The sequence below is a fragment of the Dendrobates tinctorius genome, unplaced genomic scaffold (assembly GCF_039654945.1).
Source record: "Dendrobates tinctorius isolate UK_male_01 unplaced genomic scaffold, ASM3965494v1 ptg000383l, whole genome shotgun sequence".
NCBI classification, from domain to species: Eukaryota; Metazoa; Chordata; class Amphibia; order Anura; family Dendrobatidae; genus Dendrobates; species Dendrobates tinctorius.
The window spans coordinates 2777916-2802006 of record NW_027362049.1 but is presented as its reverse complement, the minus strand read 5'-3'; the positions used below and the strand labels follow the sequence as shown (position 1 = coordinate 2802006).

At 44.6% G+C, this 24091-nt stretch overlaps 1 protein-coding gene across 3 annotated transcripts in view; it reads right to left on the bottom strand.

The window, feature by feature from the left end:
* The window catches only part of MFSD11 (major facilitator superfamily domain containing 11), an 88463-nt gene that overhangs the window by 23357 nt on the left and 41015 nt on the right, over positions 1-24091 (bottom strand). For all 3 annotated transcript variants that reach the window (XM_073563187.1, XM_073563186.1, XM_073563188.1), the window contains exons 8-10: positions 23680-23830; positions 21219-21259; positions 21071-21136 (exon numbers count right to left, since the gene is read on the bottom strand). In XM_073563187.1, the coding sequence (XP_073419288.1) occupies positions 21071-21136; positions 21219-21259; positions 23680-23830 (258 nt within the window). The remainder of the gene's footprint in view (positions 1-21070; positions 21137-21218; positions 21260-23679; positions 23831-24091) is intronic.

Below are 24091 nucleotides of genomic sequence, written 5' to 3'. Positions count from 1 at the left end.
CTAGATGAATTCATTGGGGAGTGTAGTTTGTAAAATGAGTTCACATAAAGGGGATTTTTGTTGTTTTGGCACCTCAGGGGCTCTGCCATTGTGACATGGCACCCTCAAACCATTCCAGCAAAATCTGAACTCTAATATGGCGCCTCTCCCTTCTGAGCTTTGCATTGTGCCTTAAAAGTAGTATTCCCCTACATATGGGGTATTGATGTGCTCAAGAGAAATTGCACAACAAATTAAAATTGTGTGGTGCAATTTTTCTTGTTACCCTCATGAAAATGCAAAATCTGGGGCCAAAATAACATTTTGCAACATTGTTTACTGAGCAATTCTCCAACTAAATAACAAAAGGATTTATCAGCGCGAATACACTCCCTAACATTTATTTTTCTGACAACAGTGTGGTTACGGTCTTATTTGCAGCGGTAAATCCGTGACACTTGCGCCACAAATTTTAAACTCCCAAAATAATATTTTTGTCAGGAAAATGTGATATTTTTTATTTTCATGGCTCAACGTTTTAAACTTCTGTGAAGCACCTGGGGGTTCATGTTGCACACCACGTACCTAAATACAGTGGGTACGGAAAGTATTAAGACTTTTAAATTTTTCACTTTGTTTCATTGCAGCCATTTGGTAAATTCAAAAAAGTTTATTTTTTTCTCATTAACCCCTTAGTGACAGAGCCAACTTGCTACTTAATGACCAGGCCAATTTTTACAATTCTGACCACTGTCATATTGTACTTCATGTTAGTGGTAAATTTCTTCGAAATGACTTGCGTTTATTTATGAAAAAATCAGAAATATGGCGAAAATTTTTAAAATTTTGCAATTTTCAATCTTTGAATTTTTATGCCCTTAAATCAGAATATGTCACACAAAGTAGTTAACAACATTTTCCATATGTCTACTTTACATCAGCACAATTTTGGAAACAAAATTTTTTTTGTTAGGAAGTTATAAGAATTAAAAGTTGACTAGCGATTTCTCATTTTTACAACAAAAATTACAAAATCATTTTTTTTTTAGGGACCACATCACATTTGAAGTGACTTTCAGGGGTGTACATGACAGAAAATACCCAAAAGTGACACCATTCTAAAAATTGCACCCCTCAAGGTGCTCAAGAAGTTAATTAACCCTTTACGTGCTTCACAGGAGCTGAAGCAATGTGGAAGGAAAAAAAAGTAACATTTAACTTTTTTTTACATTTTACTACAGAACCAACTTGTTTTATTTTCACAAGTGTAAAAAGAGAATATGAACCAGAAAATTTGTTGTGCAATTTCTCCTGAATACGCAGATACCCCATATGTGGGGGTAAACCACTGTTTGAGCGCACAGCAGAGCTTAGAAGGAAAGGAGCGCCGGATGTCTTTTTCAATGCAATATTGGCTGAAATTGAGATCAGATGCCATGTCGCATTTGGAGAGCCCCTGATGTGACTAAACAATGGAAACCCCCCCACAAGTCACCCCATTTTGGAAACTAGACCACCCAAGGAACTTACACACATGGTCAAAATTGTTGGTATCCCTCGTTTAATGACAAAAAAACACAATGGTGACAGAAATAACTTGAATCTGACAAAATTCAGACATTGCTTTTCCACCATGCTTCCACAGAATTTAAAAAAAAAATAAAACTCATGAAATAGGCCTGGACAGAAATGATGGTACCCCTGAAAATAATGTGACAAAAGGGACATGATAAATCGCGGTGTGTCCACTAATTAGCATCACATGTGTCTCCAAGCAATTTTATGTTCCTGTGACTACAGTTGCACATATTATTCAGAAATTTAAGCTCCATGAGACTGTAGCCAACCTCCCTGGACATGGCCGCAGGAGGAAAATTGATGACAAATCAAAGAGATGGATAATACGAATGGTAAAAAAGAGCCCAGAAAAACTTCTAAACAGGTTAAAGGTGAACATCAGTGTCCGATCGCACCATTTGTCGTTGTGCGAGCCAAAGTGGACTCACTTCATGTGAGCCGACCAAGGAGGAACCCATTGAAAAAAAAATCATAAAAAAGCCAGACTTGAATTTGCCAAACTACATGTTGACAAGCCACAAAGCTTTTGGGAGCATGTCCTATGGACAGATGAACCAAAAATGGAACTTTTTGGCAAGGCACATCAGCTCTATGTTCACAGAAGGAAAATGAAGCATATCAAGAAAAGAACACTGTCCCTACTGTGAAAAATGGAGGAGGCTCTGTTACGTTCTGGGGCTGCTTTGCTGCACCTAGAACATGGTGTCTAGAATCTGTGCAGGGTACAATGAAATCTCAAGACTATCAAGGGATTCTAAAGAGAAATGTGCTGCCCAGTGTCAAAGATTGGTAAGTTGCAGGTCATGGGTCTTGCAACAACATAATGACCCAAAACACAGCTAAAAACACCCAAGAATGGCTAAGAGGAAAACATTGGACTATTCTGAAATTAACTTCTATGAGCCCTGACCTTAAAGTCATTAATCCTATTGAGCATCTTTGGAAAGAGCTGAAACATGAAGTCTGGAAAAGGCAACCTTCAAACACAGGACAACTGTAGCAGTTTACTATTGAGGAGTGGGCCAAAATACCTGTCGAGAGGTACAGGAATCGTTTGATTGCAGCGATTGCCTCAAAAGTTTGTGCAACAAAATATTGTAACCCTAATCCCAACTCTAGCCCTAACCCTAACTTTAGCCCCAACCCTAAGTTTAGCCCAAATCGAACCCTAAAGGGAAAATGGAAATAAATAATTTTTTTATTTTATTATTTTTCCCTAACTAAGTAGGTGATAAAGGGGGGTTTGATTTACTATGGTTTTATTTTGATCACTGTGATAGACCCTATCACAGTGATCAAAATGAACCAATAGGAAAAATCTCCCATTGTTGCCGGGTGCTAGCCAGTAGATTTCGGCAGGGCGCACTGCGCATGGACCCGCCATTTTCTTCCTAGAAGAAGATGCTGGCAGCCGTGGGGGAAAGCAGCAGGAAGGCCCAGGAACACCGGGTGGTACCGAGGGGATCGGGGACCCTATTTTTCTCTCTGATGTGCGATCACATCAGAGGAGAGAGAAAGTAAATGGGAAATCAGACTTTTCTTTTGTGGTCGCTGTTATACCATTAATAACTGCGATCGCAACAGCGGGGTTGACAAAAACCGACCCAAATCATGTTCTCTGGGGTCTCGGCTACCCCCGGCAGCAGAGACCCCGGAGAAATTCTGACTCTGGGGGGGTGCTACAACTTTTAAACCTCAGAGCCTTTAAATAACAGAGCTGTGGCTTAAGTACCCTTAACTGCCGCCGTTAAAAGGCATATCGGCGGTCGTTAAGGGGTTAACCGATAAAAGAAAAATCTAAATTGCAGTGTTTATTTTAGTGACCATGCCTTCCTAAAAATATGCAATAAAAAGCTATCAAAACATTGTGTACTCCAAAATGGCATCAATAAACACATCAACTCCCAATGCTGAACGAAAGACCTCATACAGCTTCTTCAATGAAAAAATAAAGAAGTTACTATTGACAAATCACATTTTTTTCTCCCCATTTAACAAATTTCAGAATTTCTCACTTAAAAAAAAAAAAAACATAAAAACACAAACAAAAAAAAAGAAAAACTATACAAGTTTTGTATCTCTGTAATTGTACTGATCTAGAATACCATGTTTCCAGGTAATTTTTACCGCACAATCAATACTGTAAAAACAATACCTGCAAAACCAAAAAGCTATGCTGGAATCGCGTGTTTTTCACCATTTCTTAGCACTTGGATTTTTTTGCCTGTTTATCAGTACATTGTATGATAAAATGAATGGCATCAGTCAAAACTACGGCACATCTCTCCCTGCAAAAACAAACCCTTTTATGGCTATGTAGACGTACAAAAAAAAAATGGAAGTCCAAAAGTGAAAAATCTACACGTCAGGAAGGGATGAAAACAGTCAACTGCTTTAGAAAACTCATTATCAAGTACATAACTTTCTACCAATATCCATCATCATCTATATCCATCATTCTGTTTAATCACCTACAAGCCCTCATGGGCAGGGTCCCTCTCTCCCTATTTTTCGGTTTGTTACTGTCATTTAAACACATGAATATGCTTTGATTTAATCGGTTCCATTGTAACTCCGGCAGTATGTTTAGAGTTAGAATCACCTTCCAGCGGGACTACATGTCCCAGTGTAAAGTCTTTTACAACCTCTAACAGGTTTTCCTCCAGAATTGCCCTGTATTTAGCTCCATCCATCTTCCCATCAGCTCTGACCAACTTCCCTGTCCCTGCTGATAAAAAACATACCCATAGCATGTTGCTGCCACTACAATGCTGGACGGTGGGGATGGTGTTTTCAGGGTGATGTGCAGTCTTAGTTTTCTGACACGCATAGCGCTTTGTATTTAGCCCAAAAAGTTCTATTTTTATCTCATCTGACCAGAGCACCTTCTTCCACATGCTAGCTTTGTCTCCTACATGGCTTTTTCCAAACTGCAAACGGGACTTCTAATGGCTTGATATCAAATATACCTTTCTTCTTGCTACTCTGCTATAAAAGGTCATATTTGTGGAGTATACGATTAATAGTGGTTGTGTGGATAGATTCTCCCACCTGAGCTGTGGATCTCTGCAGCTCTCCAGAGTGACCATAGGCCTCTTTGCTGCTTCTCCAATTGGTGCTCTCCTTGCTTGGGATATCCGTTTAGGCGGAGAGCCATGTTTTGGTAGGTTTGAAGTTGCACCACAAGTCTTCCATTTTTGAATAATGGATTGATAGATTCATCAGTGCTCCGTAAACAGTTCAGAGCTTGGGCTACGTTTTATAACCGAACCCTGCTTTACTCTTCTCCACAATGTTATCCCTGACTTGTCTGGTATGTGACTTGGATTATATGATGTCGTTTGATCCCTCTGAGGCTTTTACAGAACAGCTGTAGTTACACTGACAATAAATTACACACAGCTGGGCTCAATTTACTGTGACTTTTTGAGGCAATTGGTCACTCAGGATTTTATTTAGGGATATCAGACTACAGAGGACTGAATACAAATCCACGTCACAATTTTCACATTTATATTTTTAAAATAATTAGAAAACTAGCATTTCCTTTACACTTCACAAATACTTGCTAATTTGAGTTGGCATGTCACATAAAATCCCAATAAAATACATTTAAGTTTATGGGTGCAATGTGGGAAAGCTCACAGGTTATTAATGTTTTATCATGGCACTGCATATTTATTATATGACCTAGATGGAGGCCCGATGCTGTCGGATCGAGAGGGCGGTAATGTCATGATGGGGCAGGCTTTGCAGCGTTGAGAATCTCTCTCCCCCATGTGCTCACCCACCTATCCACTCTCTTTCCCCATGAGCTGACTTCTCCCGTCTGTGCTCTCTTCTTTGTGCTATCCCCCTTGTCTGCTCTCTCTCTCCTTCCTGTGCTGTGTTCTCCCCTCATGTGCTGTCCTGTTTGAGCTGTCTCCCCCCTGTGCTCTGTCTCTCTCACCCCTGTGTCTGACCGTGTACAGAACACACCACAGCTCCTGGGGAGGAAGCAAAAAACAATACTGACATTACAGCAGGGGATCACAGAGGATTCATTTTGTGAGATAAAATATTGTTTAAAAACAGTCAGTGAAATATTTTACCTCACAAAATGAATCCTCTGTGATCCCCTGCCGTAATGTCAGTATTGTCTTTTGTTTTCTCCCCTGCTCAGGAGATGTGGTATGCTCCATACACGGTTAGACACAGACAATTTTTAATATTAACTTTTGTTTGTGGGAAAACCCCTTTAATGTGACCGGCTTCCTCTGCCTGTAGACACGTCGCGCATCTGCCACCGGGATCAGCCAAATGATTCACTGCGCTCCGCTGGTGGTACCGCGCAAGAGGCTGCGTGAGTGTGTGTGACTGTGAGTGTGTGGTGCGTATAGTGTGTGTGTGTGTGTGTGTGTGTGTGTGTGTGTGTGTGTGTGTGTGTGTGTGTGTGTGTGTGGTGCGAAGGTGTTCTGCTGGTGGTACTGCACAATAGGTTGGTACCAGCAGCAGTTTCCATATTGCGACACCCAACTCTTGGGTGTCCCAATATGACGGTCGGTGACCTTCCTCCGCTTGGAATTCTGGGATACGGTGACATCTGGACAGAACAGGAAATGAAAACATTACAAGGCAATTATATAAATGGATTAATTTCTGTTCACTTTGTACTAAAATTTTGCAGAAAAATGAAAGGACAAGTTGATAAAAACCATTATAACACACATAAAATCTGAATTCCCAGTCTTCTGTTCCCGCTGTTTTTCTAGATAAGGAAATAGAATCATAGAATCATAGAATCGTAGAGTTGGAAGGGACCTCCTGGGCCATCTGGTCCAACCCCCTGCTCAAAGCAGGATTTGCTAAATCATCCCAGTTAGATGTCTGTCCAGCCTCTGTTTGAAGACTTCCATTGAAGGAGAACTCACCACTTCTCGTGGCAGCCTGTTCCACTCATTGATCACTCTAACTGTCAAAAAGTTTTTTCTAATATCTAATCTGTGTCTCCTCCCATTCAGCTTCATCCCATTGCTTCTAGTCTTTCCTTGTGCAAATGAGAATAAAGTTGATCCTTCTACAATGTGACAGCCCTTTAGATATTTGTAGACAGCTATTAAGTCTCCTCTCAGTCTTCTCTTTTGCAAACTAAACATTCCCAAATCCTACAACCTTTCCTCATAAGACAGGGTTTGCAGACCGGTCACCATTCTGGTCGCTCTTTGCTGAACTTGCTCCAGTTTGTTGATGTCTTTTTTAAAATGTGGTGCCCAAAATTGGACACAATATTCCAGATGAGGTCTGACGAAAGAGGAGTAGAGGGAAATAATTACTTCACGTGATCTAGACTGTATGCTTCTGTTAATACATCCTAGAATTGCATTTGCCTTTTTTGCTGCTGCATCACACTGTTGACTCATATTGAGTCTGTGATCTATTAGTATACCCAAGTCTTTTTCACATGTGCTGTTGCTTAGCCCTATTCCTCCCATTCTGTATATGCTTTTTTCATTTTTATTGCCCAGATGTAGTACTTTGCATTTCTCCCTGTTAAAAACCATTCTGTTAGTTGCTGCACACTTCTCCAGTTTATTTAAATCTTTTTGAATCCTCTCTCTCTTCTCTAGTATTAGCTATCCCTCCTAGCTTTGTGTCATCAGCAAATTTAATCAGTTTACCCTCAATTCCTTCATCTAAATCGTTGATAAAGATGTTGAACAATACAGGGCCCAGGACAGAGCCCTGTGGTACCCCACTTGAGACATTCTTCCAACTGGATGTGCAGCCATTTACGACCACTCTTTGGGTCCGATCACTAAGCCAGTTATGAATCCACCTAACAGTTGCCTTGTCCATTCCATACTTAGTCATTTTGTCAATAAGGATTGTATGAGAGACTTTGTCAAATGCTTTGCTGAAGTCAAGATATACTATATCTACAGCATTTCCTTGATCCACCCAATCAGTAATACCGTCATAGAAGGAAATTAAATTAGTCTGACATGATTTATTAGTTACAAACCCATGCTGACTCTGTTTAATCACTTCATTCTTATCCAGGTATTGACATACATGTTGTTTAATAATTTGTTCAAAGATCTTTCCTGGTATAGAAGTCAGACTCACCGGCCTATAGTTGCCTGGGTCCAAATAGAGGTTTGTATCACTTCTAACTACATATCTATATTCACAACGAACAAAGAGGAGCCATATAATGTATTTTCAGCATCTAGACAGAGCACTTGTCATGATGGAGCAGTAAGCAAAAAAAAAAAAGATAAATCCTCCAAAATATAACTAATAAAAAAAATGAATTTCATGAGAGGCAAATGCAGCATCCAAAAGTATAAATATTTCCGGAGAAAACACAATTTTAGCCAGGCCATATTTAATGCTTCAGTGGCAAGAACATTTCCTGTCTTCCATGTAATCTTCCTCCTCATTATAAGCGGTGAGTAATGGATTGTGAAGATGACCATTTTCCACATAGAAGTCTGGCCTCCCATCTTACCGGCTTTGACGCTTTTTCTATTAGCCTAGTGGCCTCTGTCTGTTACATTAAATATCTTGTTAGCCGCTAGTGCTCTGAAAAAAGTTCCTTCTGAAACCTAACATAACCTCACAGGTATCCATTAAGGCACAGCAATGTGAGAGAACCAGGGTTACGGACGCCTCCGCTTTTTAGTGATGCTCCTTTTGCAGTGAGCTAATCTCTAGCTGGCTTGGTGCTTACAACCCTCGAAGTATTTCATGATGTTACGGATGCCGCTTTGAAGGCGGAGGTTGCCCTGTAGGTGGCGATAATCAATATCCGGCTGCCTGCTGTGCCATTCTCTACAATCATTTGTAGGAAAGAAATAGCATTAAAAAGTAATTGTACAGCAACTCTGTGCCTTTCCCTTTCACTACGATGTTATACAAAGATAAAAGTCCGACAGTAATTACAGATGTACTGAAGTTGCATTCACATCCCATTACCACCTTCCCTATGACAGCTGGGATTTATATTCAGACTGGATGAAAAAAGGGGACAAGAAATGACACAGAAAACACTATCAGGGACATTTAACTAAAGCAAATGGCGGGAAAATGGCCGCCAATGAGGCTGGTGCCATCATTTCCCAAGTCTGATTGGTTGCAAAGAGCAACTCCTTTACTTTCTCTTGCACTCATTTGATAACCCTCTACCTTTGCAGTGGAGGTGGCAAGGGACTCCCAAGCTGTGAAGTCATCAATTCCCAGGTCACGTTGGTGGGGGTCATGCATGTGTGCCCACCACTCTGAGAGTAATGGTCTTGCTCCCATAGGTTTCTATGAAGAGGTAGAGAAGAATGTGCAATGATCACCATTTAAAGGAATGGAGGAAGGGGCAGGCGACCTAGGGGAAGGAAGGGGCAGGCGACCAAGGAGAAAGGGAGGGGCAGGCAACCAAGGGGGAAGGAAGGGGCAGGCGACCAAGGGAGAAGGGAGGGGCAGGCAACCAAGGGGAAAGGAAGGGGCAGGCGACCGAGGGAATGGAGGTGTTACTCAAGGTCATACGTTCAAGCTCTGCAATGGACGGATGCTCACAGCTTTCTTTTTCTGGTTGTACTTATCCCGTCAACAAATTAACCATTTGCAAAATACTCTATTTTGCTCCAGAAGGCGAGTAACTGCATAGCCCTGGTGGATAAAAAGCAAGGGAAGGCTCAAGAATATGGGGAGTCAAAGCAAAGCAACAATAGTCCAAAGTTTTAGAAAGGTTTGGTGAAGCATACAAGGAAAACAGCTGTGCTGCATTGGCTGGGAGTCGAACCAGATCTCCGCATAGCAGACAAGAATTCTTCAACTGAACCATCAGTGCTTGAATGTGCCTGTATCTGTAATCCCAACAGATCCTACTGGACTTAGACCCGATGGCACCTCACCGGACACACAGTTCTGCAGTGATGAGCACCAATGTGAATCACAAGACTGTATAATTCAGTCATAAAGCACAAGAATCTTATTGTCATAGTTGTGGGATCAAATACCACATTTGGCAACTACTTATTGCTTTCCTTTTCTAGTTGTGCTAACCTTCACCAACTCGGCAGACCGTTTGCAAAAGATGCCCATCTTCTATAAAATACAAGAAGTTGCAGACCTGGAGGAAAGTCTAGCTGGCTCAGTCGGAACAACATGAGACTCTTAAGGGGGTTTTACACTAAGCAATATCGCTAGCAATATCGCTAAAACGTCACCGGTTTTGTGACGTTATAGCGATATTGCTAGCGATATCGCTATGTGTGATACTTACCAGCGACCGGCTCCCCCGCTGCTCATCGCTGATCGCGCGAGAATGTCCGGCTCCATTTCTCGTCGTCTGCTTCCTGCTGGGCTTCCTGCTGTGACGACGTGCGACGCGTGGAGGCGGGCGGGAGGACGCAGGATCGCTGTGTGTGAATGGTAAGTATCGTGCGCTGCGTCGCTGCTGCATCGCTGTGAGATCTTTCTGTATGAAAGCTCACTAGCGATCATTTAGCGATGCACCAGCGATCCTGACCGGGTCGGATCGCTGGTTGGATCGCTGGTGCATCGCTAAATGTAAAAGGGCCTTTAATTCTCACCCAACTGGTTTCTATGGAGAGACAGACAAATGTGCAATCATCACCCTCTAGATAAAATGTCTGTCTTTGCACCCATTTTTAAAAAAAAAAAAATTTCAAAAACAGAAGGGAATTCATCATCACTTTCATTTGTGCTGGAATTACTGCCAAGACATTCAGTAGGTTACAAAGAGGTAAGGGAAAGAAGGAAGAGGGTATGACTGCAGGCTCCAACGAAAAAAGGATTGGTCATAGTGTATTATCGTGGATACACATAGGTCTGCAAAAGAGCTGTAGGCACAAGTGTGTGCCTTTTCAGAAGATCACCATTATCAGGATTAATCTCTTAAAAAAAAAAAAAAGCATGCTAGCACAGGACTTTGCAGATACCTGGTCTAAAGTAAAAATTACATTTCCATAGATAGACTAATCCATTAACCTCTAGATAAGACTTCATGAATAAGGAGATTTTCAGCCTTATTAAGTTATATTAGTATTGCGGGAAAGAACAGCAGCGCCTGTAACTGTGAGGCTCAGCAGTATACTCACTAGAATGTCAAAACATCAAATGAAATTGGATGAACAAACTGCTTTGTGTTTCTGCGCTATTGTTTTTTGTAATAGAAAAAAATCCTTATACATTGTGGAAGAAAACATTACCTATTGTGTAAACTACAATAACGCTCTCCTTCCACCCACATACAGCAATCATCACAAATTAGCTCCTGCATATTGCAGAGATTGCTGGGTACATTAACCAAACAACAACCAGGCTGCATTTTCTACTACATGTTAAAACAAAGAGAATTTGTCACAAGTAACATAATAAACTCTTCTGTATGGAGTCTTAACCCCTTAGAGTGGCTGTCTGGGACTTTAACACTGATGGTCTAGACATAGTATAGGTCATCAATGTCTGATCAGTGGGGGTGCCACACGCAGCACACCCGCCGATCAACCGTTCCCGGTGTTGGCGGCTGCCAGAACTGCTCAGGTACGGTGCTGCACAGCTGCGTTGACTATATAGTGGCCGCGACCAGGTACTATTTCGTTGGAAGGATGGGCTGTGCAGCTCCGTAACAGAACACTACCGCCGACACCAGGAACAGCTGATCGGCAAGTGTGCAGTGTGTTGCGCCCCCATTGATCAGATATTGATGACGTACCCTAAAGATAGGCCATCAATGTTTAAGTCCCAGACAAACCCTTAAAGGATATGCTCATTTTGGTATTTTGGCCAAAAGCAAATTTTTTCCCTTTTTTCACTGTCACTTTCCAGGAGCCATAGAATTATTCTGGCTGCAGTGACGCTGCCGAAAAGTGAGATTTGTAGGGGCTGGCGATGACGACAGCTCCTGCAAATTATGCTATCACGCCCACAGTGATGAGCGGTAATGGTCATTGAGATTATCACAAGTCACAACCAGCTGTTCCCATGGTCAGTTGAGCAAAGTTGGGCTCTGAGAAATTTGAGATCATCGGCCAGCTCACACTGAACTGACCATGGGAACAGCTGGCTGTGACCTGTGGTAACCTCAATGACATTACTGCTTGTCAATAAAGCTGCGCCCCAAGATTAGCTCAGTATCTCCAGGATTCACGGCTGAGTGGTCGCATCATACCACCGTTCAACCATGTAATCCACATGAAGCAGAGTTGGGCTCTTAGGGGGACAATGGATTTTCATCGGTCAGGTGAGGAATAGTTTTTTTGTTTTTTTTAAATTACAGTAATAAAATGGGAAAAATAGTGTGGGGATTGTTTATTTCAAATAAACAATCTTTGTCTTTATTTTTATTAAAGTATTTTTTCCTGTGTCTTTTTTACATTTGACTAAGGGGGTTAGTAATCAGGGTGTCTTAAAGACACCTCTCCATTACAAATTAGCTGACATCCTCACCAACCCTAATATGCACTTGCCACCACACCAGGGCAAGTGGGAAGAGCGAGGCTAAGTGCCATATTTGGCGCATCTTATGGATGTGCCATTCTAGGGGGGATGAGGGTTATTGTTCGCAGCCTGGGAGTGGGTGGGGCAATATCCCTGGCACTATCACAGGTTGTTAATATCAGCCCACAGCTGTCTGCTTAGACCTTTGCTGGTTAGAAATTATAGGGGGACCCTATATCATTTTTTTTCTGGGTTCCCCCATAAACTAACCAGTAAAGGCTAAGCAAACAGCTGTGAGCTGTTATTAATAGCAAGGGAACCTTTTGGGATATTGGTCCTATTCCGAGATTATTAACATCAGCCCTCAGTGGTCTGCTTTCCCTCTGCTGGTTAGGAAAATTATGCGGGAGCCATTTAAAAAAATATATTTATTTAATACACGATGTACACAGCAGGTGCTGAATAAAACTTATCATTGACGCCTGGTCTCGCTGATCTCAGGGAGACCAAGCGACAATGATGAGAACTGCCTTCAGCACCTGGTGCCTGGGAACAGCGCAAATTGTACGGCTATTCTCAGGAGCTGGTACGTGTTAAGCAGATGACACACAGATGTCATCTGTGTGCGGGATATTTTGCAGCCCGTGCTGCTGTTAAAAAACTGACATGTCAGCATGTCTTGTCCACGGACACACAGCCCATGAAAACACACTGACATGTGCGCAGACCTATTCATTTGAATGGGTCTACCTGTGTAGGTGTCTCCAGTTCATGTGAAAACTGTCACCACAGGTACTGGAGACACTGACGTGTGAAAGAGGCCTTATGGGTAGAGGAAATCTTATCAATGTGATACTTATGCCACAATTGTTATATGTGCCACATATTCCTCCTTGTTGGCTTCCTCCAACCATATTTTATAAAGTACAAACCATGTTTAGGGAATTAATATGGCATAAACAATATGCTCAAATAAAACTACAAACTCCCCAACGTAATAAGGATGAGGGTGGACTGGCCATTCCTGATCCATGGCTGTATTTTATTGCATCTCAATTACAACACCTCCATGGATGGGGAAATAGAGATAACATGAGCAAGTTGGGTGCTCTTCTTTTACAAAGTGTGAAATGGGTCTCACCTTTGTGTATTCTGGAGACAGAGATTCCTCTTACTCCAACATTGGTGTTAGTGTATAAAGTGCAAATTGTCTCTTCAGACAGGAAGAAGACTAGAGCTCTAGTGCTACCTATAGGAAGTAGCAATCCTAAAAGTCAATATCAATGGTCCAACGAGCAGTGTCACAGGACTTAGGACAAAAGCCAAAACCAGAATCTCAATTTGCAGACACTGTGGTTCGGAGTACTGCCCCTGGTCAGTGCAAAGTGAGAGATCTGGTTTGGCTGTGTAAGAGATGTCTGGCCTGGGTCCAAAGGTCAGGTGTTGAACAGGGTTAACTATGGGTAAGGCCAGGTTCACATTCGTGTTTGAGTAGAGTGCGTAGGGCTGCGTATATTCTCCCTTAAACTCCGCCTACTTACACACTTATTCCCTTAAGCTCCGCCTACTTCCGCATGCATCCTGCGTACATATCTTTAACATTGTGTACGCAGGGACATGCGTTGTATGCGGATGCGTCCGCATGTGTCGTTTTGATGTGCCCGCCGAACGGAACATGTTGCATTTCTGTGCGGTCGGCGGGCACATTATCAGTTCGCCTGTATGCAGCTAAATTACTCACTTGCTATGTGCGTCAACCGCTGGACGGCGCTCACAGCAAGCCAGCAGTGACAACCATAGAGGTCTTCAGGAGACCTCTGGTTGTCATGCCAACCCACAGGTGACCTACAATCACGGAGGTCACTGGTGGGCGGATTTCCAGCACAACTGCCGTAAGCGCATGTTAAATGCCGCTGTCAGAGTTTGACAGCGGCAATTAATGGGTTAATAGGTGCGGGTGGATTGCAATTCCACCCGCGGCTGTTCCGGGCACATGTCAGCTGTTCAAAACAGCTGACATGTGCCAAGAAAGATGTGGGCTCACCGCCGGAGCCCACATCAAAGGGAGGGTGTCCGACATCGGCGTACTATTACGCCCGATGTCGGAAAGGGGTTAATTATCTTGTCTGTTACATGTATAGATGTGAGTGCCTAAATTTTTTATATGATATCATAAAGAAAACAGGATTTTTGGGTTGCTTACTGTAAAATCTGTTTCTCGGAGCCTTCATTGGGGGACACAGAGACCATGGGTGTATGCTGCTGCCACTAGGAGGCTGACACTATGCACAAAAAAAGGGTTAGCTCCTCCTCCGCAGTGTACACCCCACCGACCGGCAGGAAATTCCTCAGTTAGTGAGAAAGCAGTAGGAGAAGCAACAGAATAGATTGAAAACAGAACAAACAACTCAACTGTAACCAATCAACCAAAGGAAGAACAGGAGTTAAAGAACATGGGAGGGTGCTGTGTCCCCCAATGAAGGCTCCGAGAAACAGATTTTACGGTAAGCAACCCAAAAATCCTGTTTTGTCGTTCGCCTTATTGGGGGACACAGAGACCATGGGACGTCCCAAAGCAGTCCCTGGGGTGGGAAACAAACTTCCATCAGGCCAGCGGACTCACCACCCGCAGCCTGCAAAATCCTTCTACCTAGGCTGGCGTCCGCCGAAGCGTAGGTGTGGACTTTGTAGAATTTCACAAACGTGTGAACCGATGACCAGGTTGCAGCTTTGCAAAGCTGCAGCGCGGAAGCTCTGTGGCGTACCGCCCAGGAAGCACCCACTGCCCGGGTAGAGTGCGCTCTGATCCCTGGAGGAGCCACTCGATGCTTAACCCGGTATGCCTCCAAAATTGCCGATCTGATCCAGCGAGCAATAGTAGCCTTGGAGGCCGGGTGACCTTTCCGTGCCTCATCTGGAATGACGAAAAGAGAGTCTGTCTTTCGCAAGGAAGTCGTCCTAGACAGATAGACTTTCATCGCCCTGACCAGATCCAGCTTGTTCAGGGACCGCTCCCGAGGGTGAGTTGGACTCGGACAGAAGGACGGCAGAACAATATCCTCATTGAGGTGAAAGGAGGACACCACCTTCGGAAGAAAAGAGGACGGAGGCCGCAGAACTACCATATCCTGGTGAAGTACCAAAAAAGGTGAGCGGCAAGAAAGAGCCGCCAATTCCGACACGCGCCGGATGGAAGTGATGGCCACCAGAAAAGCTACCTTCCAAGAAAGGAGCGAAAGAGAAACATCCCTGAGAGGTTCAAAAGGAGGACCTTGCAGAACCTCAAGAACCAGATTAAGATCCCATGGAACCACGGGCGCTCGGTACGGAGGAGCCGTGTGAGCCACGCCCTGAAGAAAGGTTTTGACCTGAGGGCGGGAGGCCAACGTCTTCTGAAATAAAATGGACAGCGCCGAAACTTGACCCTTCAAAGAACTGAGGGCAAGTCCCGCATCCAGCCCTGCCTGAAGAAACGCCAGAACAGAAGGGAGCGAAAAGCACATGGGCGCGATGTCATTTGCCTCACACCAGGTGAAATAGGCCTTCCAAGTACGATAATAAATTTTGGAAGATGATGGCTTTCTTGCTCGGATCATGGAATGAATTACTCGATCGGAGAATCCTGCCCATTTTAAAACCTCGGTTTCAACAACCACGCCGTTAAATTGAGCGACCGAGAATTGGGGTGGCAAATCGGGCCTTGAGACAGTAGATCTGCCCTGTCTGGAAGCTTCCAGGGGGCGTCCGCGAGAAGGTTGACAATGTCCGCGAACCATGACCTTCTGGGCCAATTCGGGGCGATGAGAATGTCTGGAATTCCTTCTGCTTTGATCTTCTTCAACAGCCTGGGAAGAAGCGGCAGAGGAGGGAACAGGCAGGGGAGTTCGAACTGCGACCAAGGAACGGCCAGAGCGTCTGCGCCCACTGCCAGAGGGTCTCAAGACATGGAAACAAACTGTGGGACTTTCCTGTTGAGGCGAGACGCCATCAGGTCTACATCCGGGGTTCCCCATCGACGGCAGAGCAGATGAAACACCTCCAGATGTAGGGACCACTCTCCCGCCGCGAGACCCTCAGGGCTGAGAAAATCGGCGGCCCAGTTGTCTACGCCGGGAATGTGTACCGCGGAAATTGTCGGGACAGAAATCTCTGCCCAATGAAGAATCTTGGACACTTCTGCCAGAGCTGAGACACTCAGTGTCCCTCCTTGGCGGTTGACATATGCCACTGCTGTGGCATTGTCTGTCTGAATCCGGACAGGCAAGCCCCTGCGGAACACTGCACCCCAGCCGAGGAGGCTGGCATCCGTTGTTACAATCTGCCAGTGAATGGGAAGAAAAGACCGACCTAAGTGGATAAGAGGTGACGTCAACCACCAGTTGAGTGACCGCTTGATCCGGCATGAAAGACGTACAGGGCGATCGAGGGACAGAGCCGACCTGTTCCATCTCGACAGAATGGCGTGCTGGAGAGGTCTGGCGTGAAATTGGGCAAAGGGAACTGCCTCTATCGCCGCCACCATCTTCCCCAGGACCCTCATAGCTGTTCGGAGAGACGGAAATCGTGTGGTCTGCAGCGATCGTACATCCTGCTGCAGGGAAAGAATCTTCTCTTGTGGGAGAAAGACCCTTGACCGACGAGTGTCGAACAGCAGGCCCAGAAACACAAGACGTTGAGAAGGAATCAGACAGGATTTTTTCCTGTTGACGATCCACCCGAAATTGGAAAGGGTGTCTAGGACGATCGTCAAATTCAGGCGAGCCTGTGGAAAAGAGGAAGCTTTGATCAGAATATCGTCGAGGTACGGAAAAAGAACGAGACCTCTGATCCTCAACAAGGCCATCAACGCAGCCATGATCTTCGTGAAGACTCTGGTAGCGGTGGCGAGACCGAAGGGGAGCGCGACAAACTGGTAATGTTCCTGGCGAATCGCAAAACGCAGGAACTTCTGATGTCCGGAGAATATGGGCACATGTAGATAGGCATCTTGGATGTCTATTGAACACATGAATTCCTGCTCCTCCATGGAAGCGATTACCGAACGAACCGACTCCATCCGGAAGTGGCGAAGGCGTACTCTCTTGTTGAGAAGCTTGAGATCCAAGATGGGTCGGACCGCCCCGCCTTTTTTCGGCACCACAAAAAGGTTCGAATAAAATCCTGTGAACGGCTCTGAGTCGGGAACGGGCAAAATCACCCCGGAACTGAGGAGAGAGGTGATGGCCGTAAAGAACCCCGGGATCAAGGCTGGATCTTTTGGAGGACGGGATTCGAAGAAACGATCCCGTGGAAGAGAGATGAACTCTATCTTGTATCCTAACGATACAACCTCCCTGACCCAAGCGTCCTCTACTGAGGCCAGCCAGACGTCCCTGAAGAAGAGAAGTCGACCTCCCAATTGGAAGGGACCCTCGGGAGTCCGACGATAGTCATGCCGATGTAGACCATCCAGATCTGGATCTGGATGGTCTGCCCTGGGCAGAGTGGGATCGCCAGGAAGGAGTGGGCCTGAAGGAAACTTTCTTTGTCTTGGCGCTCCTGCGGTCTTTGTTGGTTTGATGGGTTCTCCGCCGTATTGAAACGGCGGAAAGCCCGAAAGGGTCGAAACTGACACCTTAGTGGAGGTCTGCGAGGCTTGGACTGAGGGAGGAGGGAACTCGTGCCTCCAGTGGCGTCCTTAATGATCTGGTCCAATTGGGATCCAAAGAGGCGTACTCCCTGGAAAGGCAGATTAGTAAGAGACTTTTTAGAAGACAAGTCCGCCTGCCAGGCCTTGAGCCAAATTGTACGTCGGATTGCCACAACGTTGCTTGACGCCTGAACTGTGCAGGATGCGGCATCCAAAGAAGCAGAAAGTAGATAATCCCCCGCATGGGAAATCTGATTGGCGAGATCGGCCAATCGCTCTGGTTGTGCTTTATCTAGGATGCCCTGACGAAAATCCTCTGCCCAAGTAGCTATGGCCTGTGCTGCCCAAGATGAAGCAAAGATTGGACATACCGCCGCTGAAGCCGCTTCGAATGCAGACTTCGCTAGGGATTCTATAATCCTATCATTAGAATCCTTTAGGGACGCCACGCCTGAAAGCAGGAGAACCGTGTTATTAGAAAGTCTGGACACGGGCGGGTCCACCGAGGGAGAAGCAGACCAGTTGTCCATGAGCTCTTTAGCAAACGGGTACAGTACGCCGAGACGCTTTCCTCTTTGAAAGCGTCTGGTCGGATCTTCTTTTTCCCTGGTAAAAATCTTTCCAAACTCGGAATGGAAAGGAAATACCCTGGAGGGTGTTTCAGCCCATCTGAACAAAACCTCCTGATCTGAGGATTTCGCAGGTGGGTCAGCAATCTCGAAGGTCTGGTAAATCGCTGCAATGAGGTTCTGCACCGTAACCTTCATGTTCGCATCCTGGTCCGAATCAAGCTCTAAAATCCCCTCAGAAGACCTGTCCGAGAACGCTTCACCTGACTCGGGAGAGGAGGCCCGGGAGGGAGGCTGCTGAGAAGGACTACGCGGTGAGATGGGACGAGGCGAGGCATCCGGCTGGAGATCCTGCCTGGGTCTTTTGCGACTAACGCTGGCTGGCTCACACGGAATCTCTTGAGACCTGCTGGACCCTGCAGAAGTGTCCAGGGGCAACTTATCGAGAACTGCTACTAGGGACTGAGACACCTTGGTGAGGTCTGCCACCGATTGTGAGAGAGACGAAGCCCAGCTAGGAATGGGGGGGGTTCACTCTCGCATGGAGCAATAGATGGCTACTGGGCGGCGTCAGGCTGAATCGGATTGCTGCAGTCTAGGCAGAGGGGGGTGGACTGACCTGAGGGAAGTTTGGGATTGCAAGAAGAGAACGCAAAGTACTTAACTAAGGTGCAAGAGGAGGCAGGAGGACGAGAGCGGTCAGACTTAGAATTAGACATACTGACGGACAGTCACTGAGGCAGTGCCGGAAGGTTGGGGGACAGGAGGCAGAGGAGGGTGTCAGTCTGCAGTCGCAGAGCTACTCACGGTCCGGTGTCCTGTCGCAGCTTCCAGCAAATGAAGGTGCACGGCTCGTCTGGGCTTGCAGGGGGCACGGCAGATAGGACAGCGTCCGGCTGACAGGCTGTGAAAATGGCGGCAGCCTGAGAACAGAGCAGGAAGCGAGCGCTTCCCTGCAGAGACCGAGGAAGAAGATGGGCGGGGCTAACCGCTGATGCTAAAAAATGGCGCCGTCCTATCCAGACTGGGGTGGGTGGAGACAGCGCCGCCTCAGGGAGACTTAGAGTGAGGGGAGAAGGTGATGGGCAGGTTTAAAGAGGGCGGGAGGAAAGCCCGCCCGAGAAAAAAGGCGGGGGGGGCGTGGCCGCGACGCAGGACAAGGCCCAAGATGAAGCCGGGGCCTGGATTAGATGAGGCGGCCGCCTGTCAGCGCGGGGCGGAGGCCCCGCAGCACTGCCGCGGTGACCACTCCTGAGGCTCGCTGGGGCCGGAAGGGAGAAAAAAAACCCCTAGAAATGCACAGGGGGCAAGTTGCGGCAGAACAGGCCGATAAGCCGGGGCCTGAATTAAATGCGGCGGCCGCCGGTAAGCGCGGGGCGGCGCGGATGCGTCGCAGCACTGCCACAGTGACCACTGGAGCTGCTGGGGAGAATGGGACCTGGGGCCTCATACTTACCCTGCCTGATACGTCTCTATGAATAAAGGTACCTTCATCCAGCGTGTGTTGTCACGAAGAGTATCCGCGCCTCATCTGACCGACAGGCTCTAGTGGGCGAGTGGGTGTGTGACGGGGGACGAGGACCATCTGGATCGCCTGACACACATCCGTGTTCGGATCTCCTGGTCCTGCTGTAGAGACCTATGAGGATACGGGGTGGCAGTACACGCCGTACTCAGTCTCTTTGTGGGAGTACAGATGTGACTCTTCACTCTGTATCCCTCCGGATAACCTGAAAAGAAACGACGCACAACGAGGTAGATATGGGTCTAATGAAAGACCCGTGTCCACCTCCTTCTGACACTAAGCTAAACTGAGGAATTTCCTGCCGGTCGGTGGGGTGTACACTGCGGAGGAGGAGCTAACTTTTTTTGTGCATAGTGTCAGCCTCCTAGTGGCAGCAGCATACACCCATGGTCTCTGTGTCCCCCAATAAGGCGAACGAGAAATATGCCGGTTAATTTGACGACTTTTTGCTCCGTGTTTATAGTATTATATCTAAGAACTCTGAAAGTATCACAACTACTGCACCCAGTAAACTACATGACACATCACTGGAAATAGAGTTTCTTTTCCTACATTATGCTGCTTTCAGATTAGGTAACAAAAAACAGATTCCCTTTAAACACAACTTTGCAAATTTGAAAAGCTATGTTCCTGGCTTGATTCTTCAGAGCTACAAGCAAATCTTCTAATTAAGGATAGAATATATGACGTTACTCCTTAATCATTTGCCCTTTTTTGCCCTTACCTTTCCCTACACAAAGACAAATTTTATACTCCTTTTGGGATATAGGTTAAGGGAGGGCTAGAGAATTGAAGTTGTGATGCTTTGTCCTTGTTTTAGAATATGGAATTATATCATACTTGATAATTGAAAATGGAAAGTTTGTGTTTGGAGCTTTCAATTATTAAAAAAAAGGAATCGCTGTTGCTGTGGGAGTTATACAGTGGCCAGTCAAAAACCCAGAGAAAGAAGATGGATGGCCTGTCTAGTCTGACAGCGCAATGAAGCTATAGGAGATATAGTTATCCGAGAGATGCACAACAATTGGAGAATAATCTGTATTAGGCTACGGCCACACTATCAGTATTTTTTCAGTATTTTTTCTCAGCATTTGTAAGCCAAAACGCGGTGAGGAACAATCGGAGGACAAGGTATAATAGAAACAAGTGCATCAATTCTTAATGTTTGACCCACACCGGGTTTTGGCTTACAAATACTGATGTGAAATACTGACTAAATACTGATAGTGTGGCCGTAGCCTTACAAAGAGACCAGGCGCTAAATAAAAATAGCACCTCTCATAGTATAATTAGCATGTAATCAAAATCTATAGTAAAGTAACACATCAATTTCAAGAACATGAACCATGTTACCTGTATAAGCCATGGATACGCTAAGCAGTAACATTTCTTTGGTTATAGACAGCTTCAATGATTTTGCTGTAAGAAGAGCACAAATAATGGTGACTGTAGAAAAGCAGGTAAGGCCAAAAAAATACTCACAGGCTCTGTACACACTTACTGAAGGCATCCAGAGCTTTAGTCATGTAACTTTGTGAAGACCTGTGTTAGAAGTACATGGAAGGAACATGGAAAGAATGAGACAATAATTGGCATTTCTCCTTTGCACACTGTTGTTAACACTTTTCTAAGTTTAGTGTCCTTTTCTAAGAGTTATTCTTGCAATATGATGGAATAGATCTAGGGATATGCCATCCCCTTACGATAGACTTTATAGGTTTCCAGGGATTAGAAACCCACCCCCTTCAGTGCTCTCAAAATCTTCTATTTAAAGAGGACATTTCCTCAAGTTTTTTCACAGTGAAATGGACACACATTGTAATAGTGGCTGCAGAGCAGAATTTTTTTTTTAATTTCTTATTTTTGTGTGAAGATTTAAGCTCAGTTAAAAAAAAAGAAAAAAAAAAAGTCCAAGGGGCTATTATCAGACAGTTTTCACTGGGGGCGGGTACTTCTCCCTGTTTGATGCTGACCAATCATAGGCAGGCAGCAACACTCAAAGAACAACACCCCCCCTCCCACCATAGCTTAGCACAGGTTTCTCAGTTTGTGAGACCAATGATACAGCCCTGAGCTCCCAGTCTAACTTCCTGCATGAGTCAGTGTGGGACATCTGACTTTACCTGTGTCACATTACAAACTCTTCTATCAGGTCTCCTGACTGCAGAGTGTGTCAGTAATAACACTGAGGGTATGTCTGCAGAGCGATTACAAGTTGCTTGAGCACAGCAGTGAGATCAGAGCTGTCACTACATCTCACACAGGAGTAACCTGCATGCTTTTTGCTACTCCTGTGTGACATATAAAAACACCCTGCTCTGCTCTCATTGCAGAGCGATTACAAGTTGTGAACAACAGACATAACAGCGATACTGACACTTTGAACTTTTATCTCTGGACAAGCAGTGTGGTGGTGGAGTAGTACAGCAGATGTGACTGTGGTAGGAGAGCTGACAGAATGGTTTGAAAACTAACAGCTAAACTCAGCTGCACTGCTCCTCACTCTACAGGGACTTTATCTGAAAGGTGTTAGTCATTTGTGCTTTCTAATCATGCAGGAGGTTAGACCCAGAGATCAGGGCTGTCTGTCATTATACACCACACAGACACTGAGAAATCTGCCCTAAGCTATGGTGGCATATTCTTTTCTATGTGTGTTGCTGCCTGCTTATGATTGGTCAGAACAATATCTAAATTATGTAATTTTTTTTTAACAAATGTTTTATTGTGCTCTCTCAGACATGTTTTTGTGGTTTCTTTTTGGTCTGTCAGGTTTAAAAAAAATAATAATTTGCTTTGGCTATTTTCTGTTATTTTGCTTTTATTGATTTTATTTGATAAAATGTTACTGATAAAGTCATAAGTCTTTTACATTTGTTTTTACTATGTTTCCACTGCAAAAAACCAAAACACAGTGGGCATGAGATTTATATCTCACTGTAAGACGCTAAGGTTTTTGAACATGAAAGGACAAAGCTGAAAAAAAGCGCACCAAGTGCTTCTCATGGGAACATAGCCTTAAAGGGGTGATCAAACATACAAAATAATTTTCATCCTAAATTCTTATCTATTTAATTCCATTAACTTTTTTTTTTTAACTACTTCCTGGCGTCATTTGCGCTGGTCTATGCACTCCAGGTAGTATAAGAAGACACTAACAGGGCGCACTGTTGACAGCTCATTACTGCTGATCTGAGAGAGCAACAGAGAGTGCAATCATAATGCAGGGACTAGCCCAGCCCCTGAAACGAGCAGGGCGGCAGAGTCTATGATGCTTCATTTGAGTATCTCAGCATGCACTGGGATTCTGAAACCATGCATCATCAAAAGGGAAAGTAGTGAAAAAAAAAAAAAAAGGCAGTTAGAGAGTGTAGTTAGGGAAAGGTAGAGAATTTTTAATTTGAGTATATTACGAATTAGTTTACACTATGGCATTAAATAGATTGGGATTTAGGATGAAAATTACTTTGTATATCGGACAGCCCCTTTAAAGTGCAAAATCTCAGTGTCTCTGAATGATTAAAAAAAAAAAATCACATCTGGGGAACAGTGTATCAATTCTGTACCAAAAATACGTTAATATAGTGGAAAATTAAAATAGTAAAAACACAACAATCAGAGCAGATTGCCATTATGTCTATAGTGCAGACACTTGCAGGAAAAAAAAATCTAGCATTTTTCAAGTGGAAACTTACCCTAAAGGGATATTACAATGTAGAAATGAATGATAAAATAGTGTCACCAGTTTACTTTTAGCAAACAATGGAACACTGAATTGATGAGATTTCTTTGTGAATTTTCTATGTTTAGCGTTCCTAAAATGCACTGAGCTCTGTACAGCAACAAATAGGATTTGTGCTGCAGCAAGATATCCAATACCACAAAAAATAAGGCTGAAGTTTACCCTAATGGCAGTATTGATTCATTTGTCTATATAGAGCATTAAAGTATGATACACTCACGCGCTTTCTTCCAGGACATCAGAACTGCCATCATCCTCTTCTTCATTCAGCTTTGATACATTCGGCTTTGGCGTCCTGATCAGAAAAAATAGGACAGTCCCAACCAAGCTGATCACAGTAAGAGCGATGAATACGGTCCTGCGGGCTCTTTCTGGTTCGGAAAAATATATACATGATAAATAATGACAAGACAAGGTCTTTATTACAGATACGTATGACATCTAGTGGTATAAGACGAATACATGCACAAGTAATAACCTGGTGCTTCAATAGTGGAAACGGTGTGAACGCGGGGCTTTTTGCTTGCTTTTTTTTTTTTTAATGAGAAAGGCTTTGTACACACCAGAGTCATAACCTGTTTTTACAAGAGCCATAATGGACATAACAAATACATTATGATCCATATTACTGT